This window comes from Doryrhamphus excisus, chromosome 11 (assembly GCF_030265055.1).
Source record: "Doryrhamphus excisus isolate RoL2022-K1 chromosome 11, RoL_Dexc_1.0, whole genome shotgun sequence".
Classification (NCBI taxonomy): Eukaryota; Metazoa; Chordata; class Actinopteri; order Syngnathiformes; family Syngnathidae; genus Doryrhamphus; species Doryrhamphus excisus.
Window position 1 is genome coordinate 8158284 of NC_080476.1, and position 15984 is coordinate 8174267.

Sequence of the window (15984 nt, forward strand, 5' to 3'; positions counted from 1 at the left end):
CCGAACGGTGGAGAGTGGTTAGCATGTAGGCCACACAGTCAGGATATCGGAAAGACCTGCGTTCGATTCCTGGGTGTGCAGTTAATGTAATTGGCGACTCCAAATTGTCCATAGGTGTGAATGTGAATGATTGTCTATATGTGCCCTGTGATTGGCTGGCGACCAGTCCAGGTTGCACCCCGCCTCTCGCCCGAAGACAGCTGGGATAGGCTCCAGCATACCCCCACGACCCTCATGAGGATAAGCAGTATAGAAAATGGATGAATGTATGTACACTGACTGAGTCTACATTAAGTGTACATTAACTAATTAATTGTAACAAAAGGGTCACTATAAAACAGAGGTGTACAAAGTGAGGCCCGGGGGTCATTTATGTTTATGTTGGCATGTGCCAAAACTAAAATTAATTAGGCATGATCTATTCAATGCCCTGGGAAAACAATGACCCGAATGAGAATATTCACAGGCATAAAATTCATACATTATTAAAGCGACTGTTTGCAATGTTAAGCGAGTGTCGAGAGGGCGCTAACATTTGCTCTCTTCTGGCGCCAACACTTTAGTGAACTTTGAAGTCAGCAAATGATGTCAATTTTGCAAAGTTTAGCTACTAAGGTTCATTGACCTGTATAGCATATGGTAACAAAAACATGCAGAGGCATTATGGATATGTACTAGCGTAGGAGACAGCCATGGTGACAGCTACGGACACTGATCATCTTATTTGGCCCCATTTGAAGTGCCTATTTTAATGCAGTTTAATTTAAACCACATATGCTAGCTATATTCATTATAACGTAATTTTTAATATTTAATACTTATTTGCTTTGTCGCACAAAGCAAAGATGACTGAGCATATATTCACCTACTGACCACCCCTTGGTAGACAATACCATGCTATAGATTAATGAATAACAGGATGTACAATGGAAGATGCGTATTCAGTTCAAAATAATTAAAATGGACAAGAGAACAATAGTAGAGAAGCACGCTGTCTTCAGGGTCATAAAATTAGATATTTATGTTCTTTGGCTGAAAGGCTGTCATCCTCCAAAGTGAAGTAAGACACTTTTCGTGAGCGAGACACACACTTTTTTTTTTTTTTTTTTTCACTGAACATTGTATGACTTCGCATGGCAAACCAACATCTCATTTCCTCACGGCCTTCAATTTTTCATTATCATCTCTCTCTGTCCCCCTCCTCTCTCCTACTCACCCTCCATTCTCCTCCTTTCCCGTCTCCCCTATCAGCTCCGCACTGGCCTTCGCCCACTCAAAGCTTAGAGCGATGTGAGTGGGAGACCGCTTGTGTGACTAGAGCAATCAAACACACACACACGACCACGTAACATGCACATACACCAACAACCACACGCCTGTGCAAGTTATGATTTTGCAAGCGCACAAATGTCTCATTGTGCGCACAAACACACACAATTCAAGTTCAAGGTAATATAACACAGATCTTCACACTCAAAACACATATATGACGGTCAGTCCATTATTAATATTTCATAAGGCTTCTACCGTTTCAAAAGAAACAACCTAGCTGCTTTCAAATAGCTATAATTAATATGACGGGTGACTAAAATACTGTATGAATGTGCCTGTTGTGTCATGGGTACGGTGTGTGACTGAAACTAACACACAAATCAATTCCTTGTTTGTACAAATTACACTGTTTAAAAAAAGCAGCCACACTATCAAAAGGCTCCCATGTCATATTAGAGATGGACAAATGAGCGAATTTGATCCCCAAACCAATGAGATGTGATACGTCTATGACTCTCCCCCTCTTTGCTAATGAACTCACACAGTGAGTGGCTAAATATATTGGTCAGGCTTTGAAGCTGCAAAAATCGCAGCTTGAGGAAATGTATCCCTTGATGGCTGTACACCCAGAATAAAAATGGCTTCCTGGCATGTTCGGCTCGGAATAAAACTAGGCCACAACTTAGGTTGATCAGAGGGAGACACATTGGCAGGTTCAGACTCAGCCAACATTTGGATGTGTCGCAGTTTTACCGCGGTCCCACATTTTCTGTTTAGAATTTAGCACAATAACAGTCATATTTTACAACAGAGATGTTTTTTTTTTTTTGCTCCAAATTGATAGTTCATTGTCACATGACATAAAATTGTCTTCTGAATACAGTAGACCAAATAGATACACTTATGTTGATGATAATGATATAATAACAGAACTATACATTCATTTTCTGTACCGCTTATCTTTATTAGGGTCGCAGGGGTATGCTGGAACCTATCCCAGCTGTTTTGAGCGAGAGGCGGGGTACAACCTGGACTGGTCATCAGCCAATCACAGGGCACATATAGACAAACAACCATTCACACTCACATTCATACCTATGGACAATTTGGAGTCGCCAATTAACCTAACACCCACGCATGCACAGGGAGAACATGCAAACTACGCCCTGAGAATCGAACCCAGGTCTATCCCGAGCTATTTTCAAATACAGTATGCAGGTGGTCCGTCTTACCACTTCTGCAGTAACGAACGTACCATTGATTCGTACACAGGAGACTCACTCAAGAACTCTTAAAAAGCTCGGAGGAGAAACATCCGCCAATTTTGGACAGACATTTGGTCTCAACACCCGACTGCCGTGACCACTAATACAAATAAAGATCATATAGTAACATCTACTTAGACATCGTAAAGCCCCCTTGACACTTGCAAGAATTTTATAGCCACAGTACACAATTTTGCGTGCAAATAAGTAAATTGGTCGTAAATAGGTGTGAAGTTTGCATGGCTTCGTCATAGCAACATGCTTGCCGTCCATAGCCCCCGAACAGTTGTGGTAGTTCTATCTAGAAAAAAAAACTGATCATAATGCCCAAAGTGATGTCTTCTAGTCATCTATTCCCTCACCCACACTGTCTGTGCTTTCCTTATTCTAAACAGTACTTGACTTACAGTAAATCAGTTGTGCAGGAGCGTGGCATTTCGTGCAATTTGGTCAGAAATTGCATGCCTTATGAGAACCATATTAGATATATATACACACACACCTATATACAATATATATAGTCGGGAGTGATGAGGATGGACAGAATTAGAAACAAGTACATCAGAGGAACAGCCCACATTAGACGTCTGGGAGACAAGGTCAGAGAGGCGGGACTGAGATGGTTAGGCCATGTGAGGAGGAGGTATTGTGATTATATTGGTACAAGAATGCTGGGGATGGTGATGCCAAGGGGGAGAGAAACAAAATCAAATTTCCCCAAACCAAGTTAAATGGTACTGCAACGCTGGTTATCAACTTACTTTGGTCAAGTCTGGTTCACGGCTTTGTGTGTGTTTACATAAAAGTGGGCGTTTGATGTCATATTATTCTACCTCTGCTCAAAAGAGAAGTGATCCCAGCCAGTGTATTACACAAGATAATCAATGGATTATTATGGAGCGTTATGAGCAGTTCAAAAAGATTATTACTGCCAAAAGCAACAGCCAACAGAGCGAGGGAGGACCGCTGGCAGAATAATGCTGAGCGTGTAAATGTGTAAGTTAACACTGATTATTATACTATCTATACCCTACTAGTCTTTTCATTCATCAACACTGCATGACTTCTTAGACATTTTAACACTAGGGCTGACAAATGATTTGAAACTTTAATCAGATTAATCACAGATTTTTAACTAATTAACCGTGATAATCGCCATTATCAACTACATTTGAAATATGTCAATTTGTGCTGCATTTAATGAATAGACAGATGCATGATAATCTATATTTGTCTGTATTAAGATTAAGAGCTCCAAATGAACTGAATATGTCAATCAAATTAAAATACACCACAGACGTCTATTTGTCTAACACTCATCTCTTTAATAGTACTAGAACATTTGAATCACACTTTTTTACGAGAAATTGATTGTGTTCACTGACATAACGTAATTTAAGGTAAATTAATTTTTTTCAGTATAATTTCCAGAATACTTAAATGTAGCAAATTGCACATTGAAATTTCCCTTTGGGCGCCAGAGTTTTTTTCAAGAATTATTCCGTTTTGATACATGATTCAGCTGCACGGCGATCGAGTGGTTAGCGCGCAGACCTCACAGCTAGGAGACCCGAGTTCAATCCCACCCTCTGCCATCTCTGTGTGGAGTTTGCATGTTCTCCCCGTGCATGCGTGGGTTTTCTCCGGGTACTCCGGTTTCCTCCCACATTCCAAAAACATGCTAGGTTAATTGGTGACTCCAAATTGCCCATAGGAATGTGAGTGTGAATGGTTGTTTTTCTGTGTGCCAGGGTGTACCCCACCTCTCGCCCAAAGACAGCTGGGATAGGCTCCAGCACCCCCGCGATCCTCGTTAGGATAAGCGGTAGAAAATGAATGAAGGATGCATGATTCAATGTTTTTTTTTTTTTGATTGATGGTTTTGATTTCATGGTTAGAGATACAGGGATACTAGACTGGCCAGGACCAGGTTATAAGTTTAGCCCAAGTCACCATGGTGATATAGCCGCTGCGTTGTACAGACAAGCCTGGCTTTACATTCAACACACCTTGTTAACCCACTAAACTCACTGTGCAGTATACCTCCCAAGTGTGGATTACAGGAAGGAACCATATTTCTTATTTAGTGAAGTAACAGTGCAGTGAAGTAACATATAAGCTACAGCTCATTTGCTTTAAGACACCTTTTTTGTTACTTTTATTGGGTTAGTGTTTTTCTCCTCGTCTTGTATATTTTCTCACCAATCAGCTACCTTCTTGCCCTCGTGTTCTACCCCACTGTGTCTCATCTGCATGATTAGATGATGATAATTACATCCCAATATTCAGTTCTGCAATTTGTTATTCCGATCCTGTTTGTGTAGCTTCTCTTTCTTTACATTTTAGGTTTTTTTTTTCCCCAAGCAAAATATGTTGATCCTGCTTCCTCCAAGTGTACTTTAGAAGTGTTTCAACTACCTGTGACTGGCGCCTCGATGTCGAGTATAGTTTTCTCCTGGCGCAAGATAGCCGCCCCTTCATTGATGATTCGCAACGCCACGGCTTCCTCCACACGGCCCTCCTTGGTGAGGTGGGCCTTCAGGAGATCCACTCGAGGCTTCCCTTCACAGTCGAACACTTCCTTCATGGTAAGACGGTGGCTTAGGGGGAAGGGGACCGCTGTGGATAAAGCACAAACACAAGTTAAATGGATTGTGGACACCGAGTGTGATCAAAAAAAAACAAAAACAAAGTGAGAAGAGTTGCAAACTTGAAGGAGCTAGATGGATGACTGTGAAATCCCATTTGGGAAGCCATGTATTGCCTAAAGGTAACACAGCTGCCGCATCCATCTTGGCTGTATACGTACAACATAGTCTAAAAATATGCACAAGGACAATAAATCCATTTGCAGACTCAAACAGTAAATTATTCAAAAGTAAGTCTGACACCATTAATCTTCCAGAATAGGCATAAGATTTGTTTTCAAACTACAATAATTAACATATTGTTCATCAGAATTGATCTAAAGTGTAACGTCCATTGAATATATTACTCATAAAAGGTGCAAACATAAAGGACTAAGAATGATGAAACAAATGTGTTTGTGTTGGTAGCAAATGAACACAACCTTAGCATGTACATGCCCTCAATTCATCCAGCACTCTCCCTGGATTGCAGAAGCCTGTGGCCATTAAAACGCACCAGTCACCAACAGACTGGCTAGGAAACTGTGAAAAAGAGATCATTATTTCTGTGTCAGGAAAGGTTATTTATTAGATGTGGAGCTGATCCCTGTGTGCTGTGATGACAAGCTTTCAGGCTTCGTGTATTGACGTTAATCTATAGATCATCTGGCTTAAGGGAGGGACTCTTTATACACGAGGGCGCTGTAAATAATTCAGATTAACGGGAGAAATAAGACAGATGATCGTGAAGTTGCAAATACCTCTGCATGCACACAGCAGTGCACATTTAGCAAGTCAGCAGTACAGCACGCCTGCCAGATTTTCGCCCTGCATAGGCGAGCATGGGCCCTCGGCGGTGCCAAGCAGAGGGAAGAAAAAGGAACGTGTCTCAAAGCTTAAAGTGAACACGATCAACATGCTCTTTAATAATGAATGCTTGGCTAGAGAACTCTCAAAGTCGCTGCTCCCGGGATAATGAGGCAAGCGCCAGCAAGTGTTTTTAATTGGAGGAACGGGGGGAGCGAGTGGGGGGGGGGGGGTGTTCACAGAGTGCAGTGTGTATCTGTGATGGCAACGTGCGTTTTGACACATTAGCAGTACACATTCTGCACTGTCAACACACACACACACACAAGTGTTGGAAATTTGAGATGGGTTGATGTCATCACTGAATGTGGAGTGTTGATTGTTTTGTTTGCTTCAAATGTATCACAGAAGTAAACGACAAATGTACGCAGGTTCATGGAGATATGTACGTATAAAATAGCTCAGATACAAATGGTGTTCAACACACAAACACATGCACACGCACATAGGCTGATGTACAGTGGAGAGATGAAAGAAGCTGACTCCAGCTCAGCTCCCAAGCAGCAGAGTCAAACTATGAAATACTGTATGTTGCTGGGCAACTGCTGCAGCAGCGGCGGCGGCGGCGGCAGCAAGCAGCAGCTGACTGTTGGAGTCGAGCCAGTGCCGATGCAGAAAACTGCATTTGGCCTTCTCGTAAACACGGAAAATGTACATCCAATTTCATCTTGAGGAGTTTCGACAAACTCCACTGTCAACAATGAAAACTACATGCGTTGTGTTGCTAATTAGCAACCTTGAGTTCAGTCAGGAAATGCTCCATGGTTCCTCAGTTAGCTAAACGAGGCGGTGTGTGTTTACGGGAGGTTCAACTAACAAAAGCACACAAGACTCTTGGTACCATCATCATAATGTATTTGTACTGTACGTGATGCGTGCAGGAGGAAGGAAATATACTGTCCCATGTTGCCGAATCAGAGTATTACTGCATCATAGTCACGATCATGATGGGCTAGTAAATTTATACTGCAAGTGATGTCTACGTATTTAAGTGATGCGTGCAGGAGGAAGGAAATATACTGTCCCATGTTGCCGAATCAGAGTATTACTGCATCATAGTCACGATCATGATGGGCTAGTAAATTTATACTGCAAGTGATGTCTACGTATTTAAGTGATGCGTGCAGGAGGAAGGAAATATACTGTCCCATGTTGCCAAATCAGAGTATTACTGCATCATAGTCACGATCATGATGGGCTAGTAAATTTATACTGCAAGTGACGTCTACTTACTATTTAAATGCAGTAGATACAGTCGTTGGATGCATGGTCTTCAACAGCAAATAACTGCTGCTGCTGGGTCAAAAACACACTAGTACCAACAGCTGTGGCTGTAGGCAACTTCCTAAATCCACAAGATGACAGCAGCTACATTTGAAGTATCATGAGTGTAACTGAGATGGGTTGATGTCATCACTGAATTTGGAGTATTGATGGTGCACGCAACAATGAAACTTTGTGTTGAATTTTGACAGTTGTTTTATTTTCTATTTTTCCAATGTGATTCGGAGGTCTGCTCAGTGTCAGGCTGGGATAGGCTCCAGCTCACATGTGGCCCTCAATGTACATATTTTTTTTACTTAATTTTAATGCAATGCCTGCCAACCCACTTGACCTATTTTAATAATTCAACATATAGTACAAAACAGCTCCCTTTATACCCACACATGAGATGCTCCTATGGACCTCCTCCCTTAGTAGCTGCCCCCAATATGCCTCTCGCTTCCACCACAACACAATGATGACAGTCCCCTTGCCAAACAAACTGCACGGGCCGACAGATTATCCATTTGCATTGCGTTTCTTCTGCCTGTTAGGACGGTACAAGAGAAATAAGAGATGCTGTGAACTTGTAGTAGTTTCACTTGTCGGGGGATAAAAATAACTCGCTTGTCCTCAGTAGTTAGCTACACGGGCCACATACGACGACTCTGTCTCCACTCATCACAATCATCTGCTTTTATCACCTCAGCGACACAATAGTGGGTTTCTTTGCATCTCCTTTCGGCTGAACTACTTTTTCTAAATGATGGTCTGCAAATAAGCAAATAATGTCGATTGAAAACAGGTAAGCATAGGTTGCCTTATTTAGCTACAAGAGAGAGATGAAATGTTATATTAACAGTCCCCGGGATGATGCAGTGCAGCTGTACACCACTTCCAAACACAACCACAGTAATAAACATATTGTTAAATCAGCATCTCGCACTCTTCTCTTTAAAAAGACAGAATTTTGGATATTATATATGGGGTTCAACAAGCAACAGAGATCAGCAGTTGGATGAAATAGAAGACGTAATGAGGCGTGCTTCTGTAAAACATCAAATTGAGGGGATTTTACACACATGAATCATGAGCCAGGAGCGCAAATATAATGATGTGTCAGCAGCAGAGTCGCAAAGTGTGCAAGACAGAATTTAGTATGCAGGGCTGATATAAAATCTAAGAAAAAAAATAATAGCATCAAAATGTTTATTATTGTGGTTGGCGGTTGCAATGGTGTCGACCTGCACTGCATCATACTGAGCGATGTCTTCCATAGTGTGTATTGGTTAGCTTATATTGCAAAAGGAGAGGGACATAGTACACATTAGAAGCAAGTGATCTACAGTGCTGCCCAATGTGCAGATCACTCTTTGTACAAGTCTGTCACCTCAAGTGCAAAAGTTGCCGCTGCTGAGTGACCTGCACAGCCATTGCTCTAATAACGCTGGTGAATACATTTGCACACACTGAGCTTCTCCATAGACAAAAATGAGCCGGGGCTAAATGAGTTATGGCACAACTGTGTGAGCCCTTCATCATCTTATATTGATCATCATACTTTGTTTCCACGGTGATGCACTGAGCTAGCATGCACTCATGCATCTTTTAGGAGTCCTTATATCAACAAACATAGAAGACAATACATGTTCATAATTCCGTGCCTTCTCCTTGTTGAAAATCCTGCTGCATCACTGCCCCATCTTCTTGCAGGAGCTCAGCATTTAGCTGTCTCTTTCCTCTCATGCACCCCCCCCCACCACCACCACCCCCACCCCCCCGCTCCCCAGCCAGCGCTAAGACACATTCAAATACTGACAGCTGAGAACAAACATAAAAAATACATGATCACGGTTTTAAAATTTATACCCCCCCATATCTCCCCGTGCGGTATTGTTCTCGTGTAGTTCGTGTGGGCTGCCTGGAAAATAGGATTGTTTGTCAACATAAAAAAAGGAACTTCGCCGCGAATGCACCATGGATGCACAACATGGAGGGGGAAGAAGAGGCCACGTTAACGACCATGGCACAAGAAGATGTTATGTAATATCTAAAGGCAACATGACTGTGTGTGTGTGTTGGGGGGGGGGAGGTTATTACTCACATTTGACCACCCGATCGGCGGCGTTTAGGACGATGTCAGCGTTGGACATCTTCATGGGCAGGTTGCTGCTGTCTTCGAGGCTGGAAACGCGTCCTCTCCTGAACCAGAACCCGCTCAAACAGATCAACTCTCAGGGCTGCTGCTCCAAATGCAGTTGGTGCTGTGGCATCACTCGGATGGTGAGGATGCGTCCCCTCCCCTCCTCTTCTTCTTCTTCTTGTTCCTCCTCCGCCGTGGGTCGGTACTCTTCCCGGGAAGGACCTGATGCTGCTTCCCAGGGACGGATGGATGATGGTTGCTGGATGCTGGAGGAAACTGGATGCAGGGCTAAGCTGCTGCTGCTGCTGCTGTGGGGGAGGATGCAGGAGAGAGGGAGGGAGATTGAGAGAGCAAGAGATGGAAGGAGGGGGGGTTGAAGGGAACTCCCACGCAAAAATTTTCAGGGGACTGCCTGCTTAATGCAGCCTCAAGAAGGGGCAGCCCCCCCACACACGCACAGCACGGAGTGTTCTGTTGTTCTGGATTTTTTTAAAGCAAAAATGTAATATGTGGTACAAAATCCTGAATACTGTAATGAAGTATATGGATAAGAGTAGAGCAACATCACCTTACACAATGCAATTGAGCATAAATTATCACTCATATGATGAAGTGTAATTAGGAAAGTTTTAAAAATATAATTAAGCGGTACACCTCCAGCCATTTAAAATCTTTAACTGCACTTATGCCTACCTAGCATGCCTCTTCTAAAACATAAATTAGCAGCCACTGTACACAAAAAAAAATAGAAAATGCACATGCAGTGTTGACTGTATCTTTAAGACTGAATTGACCCGGATATAGCTCCGCCCTTGTTGTAGTTCCATCTTTTGTCCACTAAAGGCTCCCATGTAAAAGGACTATGTTATTTTTCTTTTGCCACCACAAAAGAAGACATACACCTGAAGACAACACAAACACGAACATGTTTATAACCACAAAAAAATTTAATAAAATAATACGCATACATGATGATAGTGAAGACTTTGAACATGGATATATGCACTATTGGATGGAAAAATAACAAATCCAGAAGTGAATATATTATAATAGATCTATTTAAAGGCCCGATTTGTTTGTGGTGGATTTATTTGTGCGTAAAAAGAGAACCTAAAATCTGAAGAGTGACAGGATTTTACTAATCTCCTTGCAATGTACTGTAAACAGAGGGTTAGTAGTGAACTCGCCACTAGATGGCGCCGTGACTCTTTGTCTCACTGTGAATAAATGAGGCTCATGTCAGAGTTTGCTAATTGGTGTTCATCATTAAATAACATAATTACCTTTATCATGAAGTGCATTCTTCAGAAGTGCTGAAGTCCTCTAAGTCATACCCCCCCACACCCTTGTCTTCCAATGGGACAGCTTGACTGCAAAGACTCACACAATCCATGTTGCTGCTCAGGGGACTTAACATAGCACCATGTCCAATACACCATCCTGGGTGAATGTGGTGTGTCCTTGAAGGTGCCAATACGAGCTTGGACTGATGAACCCAAAGGTAGTGATGAAAGGAGGGTGTGTGTGTGTGTGACCAAGATGGATGATGTCTTCGTGCTTTTGTCATAGTCAGCATTGACACTAAATGAACCCCTTGTGTTTGTACTGTAGTTTATGTGCATTAGAAGTAAAAAGGGCCAACTAATGAGCAACTGGCAAGTCAAATGAACGACCGAGAACGAAGCTTTTCTGAATGACTGGCAGGCACATTTGTTGACGTTGTTGTTACTGGCATTGGTGCGCTGGCAATGTCGTAGGAGTTAATGGTGCATTGAGAGGGCCGCCGCCGTCATTGACTCTAGAGCAGGCTGCACGCACAGACAGAGTGTCTCGGTTTATGCAATTGCACGGCTGAGTCAAGTCATCAATGATTAACATATATTTTGTTGAATCTAACATATTGCCTGGGGTTCTGGGAATTGGATTAGTGGGGTTTTGGTGCCTGATTACAAATAGTCTCTAAATTAATAACTAGTTTTATGGTCTTAGCCTTTCCATTACTAGGTGATGTAAGTGACGCATTGTTAGCGAACAAGTTAATGAGCCTTGCTTACTGCACATGTAATAATAATGCATATACGTATGATACATTACAGCGGATGTGCCCAATATTTTCCATGCAAAATTTAAAAAAAAGACAAGATTGGAGGCCATTTTGATATATACGTATATTAGTATTATTATTATTAAACAGGCTAAAACAACTAGTTTATATGATGAATGTACATACTGTATATTGAAAAACATAAATGGCCTGAATGAGATTTCTCATTTGGAGAAAAGTTGTTTCACAGATTACTAACTATGGCATTGCTGCTATGAATGATAATAAAAGTAATATGGCAGTGGCAAGGTGCAAGGAATTATCAGAACTGCACATTAAGTAATGTAAACACTATAAACCTTGCAATCCAACCTATCTCGGTGCTCGCAGTGGCTGTTTCTTCCGTCTGAGTTGAGCAGCTGTCACCAAGCTGAAGCTGTAATCATTCTACATTTTATCAAAGTTACTTAAGATTGGTCAAAACATGTAGCTTTTCAGACTTGTCTGCACCCTTAATCACCAAGCGGTTCTATTTACGCTTGTTGTGTTTGGCTGAGTGCATTCTAAAAACACCAGGGATCACCTGTTCTACTTCATAAAACACTTCATACGTAGAAGAGAGCCTTGTTGACAATTTAGCCACATGTTCGCTAAATTTAACATGAAAGGGTGCGCATTAAAAGTCAGAAATTGTTTATTGCTTGAAGCATCCACCGGACACTATGTACCCAAGATACTGTATATACTGTAAGTAGTGCCAGTCTGAAAGCTGCATAAACCCCTCCGCAATGCAAGCCAACCCCCGGAGTGACAGAGCCAAGAAGGCAGAGCTTACTTTGGGACACTTCTATATTCTATTGCATAAATTTGACTTGTAATCTATACACTCAACATCTTTTTTATGTACACAAAATGCCTATATTGTTCACAAATTTGTCAAAATTTGGGTTAATGAGCACTTCTCCTTAGCTGAGATAAACCATCCAAACTCACAAATGTGGCATATCAAGATGCTACTGAGACAGCAGGATTATTGCACACGTCTTAGACAATAAAAGGCCACTCCAAAATGTGCAGTTTTATCACACAGCACAATGCCACAGATGTGGTAAGTGTTGAGGCAGCATGTACAATAGGTATGCTGACTGCAGGAATGTCCACCAGGGCGTTTGCCTGTGAATTCAATGTTCATTTCTCTACCATAAGCCATCTCTGAAGGCCTTTCAGAAAATTCAGCCGTAACATCCAACTGGCCTCACAACTCACAACAGACCATCTGTAACCACACCATCCCAGAACCTCCACTTCCAGCATCTTCACCTCCAAGATTATCTGGACAGCAGCTGCAACAATTTGTTTGCATAACCAAAAGATTCCTGCACAAACTGCCAGAAACCATCTCAGGGAAGATCATCTGATTGCCCGTTGCCCTCATCGGGGTCTCGAACTGACTGCAATTTCTCGTCATAGCCAACTGAAACGGGCAAATGCTCACATTGCATATCATATGGCACTTTTGAGAGGTGTTTGTTTCTGTTTTTTTTTGTCTAATCACAGTTTTCACTGTTCAGGGCAGATGGCAGGCAATGTGTATGATGTTGTGGGTGAACGGTTTGCTGATGTCAACGTTGTGGATGGAGTGTCCCATGGTACCTTGGTGGGGTAGTTCTTATAATAATCTGTGTTAACTTGCAAAACACACCAGCTGGGACAGCTACATGTTTGAGTGGAAGTAGAATACTATGACATCAAACACCTCCAATTATGTATGTCAACGCGAGCTTCGCACAAAGCAGTTGAGAACCACTGTTGCAGTACCGTTTAACTCTGTTTGGGGACTTGTTGATCTCATCTTGAGCACAAAGCCCAGGTTTGTTGAACCACCTTTGCAGTATATACCCCCCCATGTACAGACAATGTGCTTTTTACGCAAAATGTATTTCTTGTTATATTGCTTTTATTGTTGGGAAAATATCTCTTGCATCCCAAGACTAAATGGGGACCTGTGTATAATTCAAAGTGCTCGAGGGTCAAAGGTAAAGGAATGTTTGCGGGTCAGAGGTTATGAATGTTAGAAGGTTAGAGGTCAAGAAATGACAGGAAGTTGTTTGTGTTGTGAAAAGCGAATAGAAATGTTGTAGAATCAAACAGAATGACAAGACAAGAAGCTGATGTCTAAAAAAAAAACAACAAAAAAAAAACCCAAAATGAAGGACCGACAACATTCCCTGCTCCCTTCATCCTTTCTGGACCTCCTTTTGGGCTGCCGTCAGGGGCTTTCCTACGGCGCCGGTCATGTGTGCAGCTGGGGATGGAGGCCACGCAACAGTGATCTTGCATTTCCCGGCTCAGGAAAGTACCGTGCCTCGCTGCGCACAACCAAAACAACAAAGAGCCGAGTGTGGCTGCAGCCCGCGGTGGTTCACTGCACCCACCACAACACGTCCAAGAGTCATGGCTAGCTGCTCATACCTGTCTATCCACGCATGACTGTCCTCCTTGCCTGCTGCCTTAACGATGTCATATTCTTCTTTTCCACAACAGGAAAGAGGGACTTGGGAAAGTCAATCGAAGGACACATACTATAACTTGCATATGAACACTACGAGATGCTGACATGGGTTTCAAAGAATGGAACAGAAAGTTAGGGATTGTCAGTTTGTTCTGAAAAGGCGCACAAACAATATCTCAACCAGGTTTGGCCACCTAGTTGAAGTATGAAGTATGACAGAGTGATTAAAGGTCCCCTGTGAGGCAAAATTGACTTTTTAATGCTGTTATAACAATAATGTCTGTCCCTAGAGCCTGTTTATGACCACCAAATGTGATTAAAAAATCTATCGTCTCCTTCACAAAAAAAAGGACATGCTACCTCCTCTGGCCTGACCCTAGCTAGATGACTCCCATCCTGTATGTACAGTACACCCAGATTTGTAAAAATACAGTCTACACATCTGAAAATATCTGCCAGCTATCCATCAGTCAGCTACAGAGCTCTACGTTTGATCATATTGTTTTTCTTCGGCGAATGAGCTAACCTAGCATGACGTTGGCATGATGATGGCATCTATTTTTCATACAATTGCTGTGTTACCGTGTATATGTAATGTGTGGATAAAGTGCAGTACGGGTGTCTTAGAATAGTTGACTTTTTGACTGTTCGATTTGGAGGAGTCTGATTTGACTATTAATTTTACTGTCAAATTATATTAAAATGCCATGCGATTAAGATTCTACCATTTGGCTTACAAGGGGTGTAGCCACGGTTGCTGATGAGCTTACATTTTTCCAAAGAATGTCTTTGTTTTTGTTATAAATGATGTGTGTATTTCGCGGAAGACTTACACGTACACTTAAGGCCATTACGGCAATTTCATTTATATCCCGACTAACATTTTAAGGCAAGAAATTGTGTTTCGGCACGCTATTGTTTTTCAAGTCCATTTTCTAGGAAAGTCGCAAATGAGATCTGTTCATTTGTCGAGATTGCTCTGTTTTTAAGAAATTTTAAACCAAAAAAAAAGTAAATTTAAACCAAAAAAAACATTCAAATCAATCATTCAATTGCAATTCAAAACATCTAATGAATTGGATTTGACTATGAAAATCCAAGTGCCGAACAGGTTTCTTTAGTGACAGACTGGACAAACACAACTCATTGGTATGAAACCTACACACACACATAAAACGGTGCATTTCCAGTAGGACTTACTAAGAGTGCTTTTAATTGGCTAAATTCCAGCATCCAGTCTAGACTTTGGGCAATACACTATCGTGGAACCTCTGAGACTTACCTAAAATGGTATGATAAAATACCATAATACTGCACTGGTAATTGATTAACCATCTTTTGGCTCAAATAACCGCTGATTTCAGACCCTCATATATGAATATTTTATAAAATTTCAGTCACCCATGAAGCAGACCTATTATCTAGCCAAAACAAGATATCTACACATATCAGCTTTGACTTTGTAAAGTAGTGATGGGCATTTTTGCCTCTGATACTGTGGTATGAAAAAGTTTGGGCACCACTGGTAATTTTCCAGATGTTCCTTTATAAATCACAGGTTGTTTGCATCAGCAATTTCAGTTAAATATATCATATAGCAGACAAACACGCTGATGTATGAGAAGTGAAAAGACATTTATAGGATTTACAGAACGTGTGCAATAATTATTTAAACAAACGTAGGCAGGTGCACAAATTTGGGCACTCTTGTTGTTTTATTGATTTGAATTCCTTCACCACTAATTACTGGAACACAAATTTGTTTAGTAAGCTCATTGACCCTTGACCTGCATACACAAGTGAACCCAGTCATGAGAAAGGATATTTAAGGTAGCCAATTATAAGTTGCGTCGAGTAGCAACATGGTAGCCTCAAAACAACAGATGGCTTGAAAGCAAAGATTGTTCAACATCATGGTTTAGGGGAAGGATACAAAAAGCTAGCTCAGAGATTCCAGCTGTCAGGTTCCACTCTGAGGAACACAGGAACAG

General features: G+C 41.7%; 1 protein-coding gene across 1 annotated transcript in view; it reads right to left on the reverse strand.

The window, feature by feature from the left end:
- ppp3ca (protein phosphatase 3, catalytic subunit, alpha isozyme) overlaps positions 1–15984 on the reverse strand; it is a 53648-nt gene that overhangs the window by 19353 nt on the left and 18311 nt on the right. Inside the window, exons 2-3 of the mRNA XM_058086522.1 lie at positions 9399–9745; positions 4956–5156 (exon numbers count right to left, since the gene is read on the reverse strand). Coding sequence (XP_057942505.1) covers positions 4956–5156; positions 9399–9453 — 256 coding nt within the window. The 5' untranslated portion in view covers positions 9454–9745. The remainder of the gene's footprint in view (positions 1–4955; positions 5157–9398; positions 9746–15984) is intronic.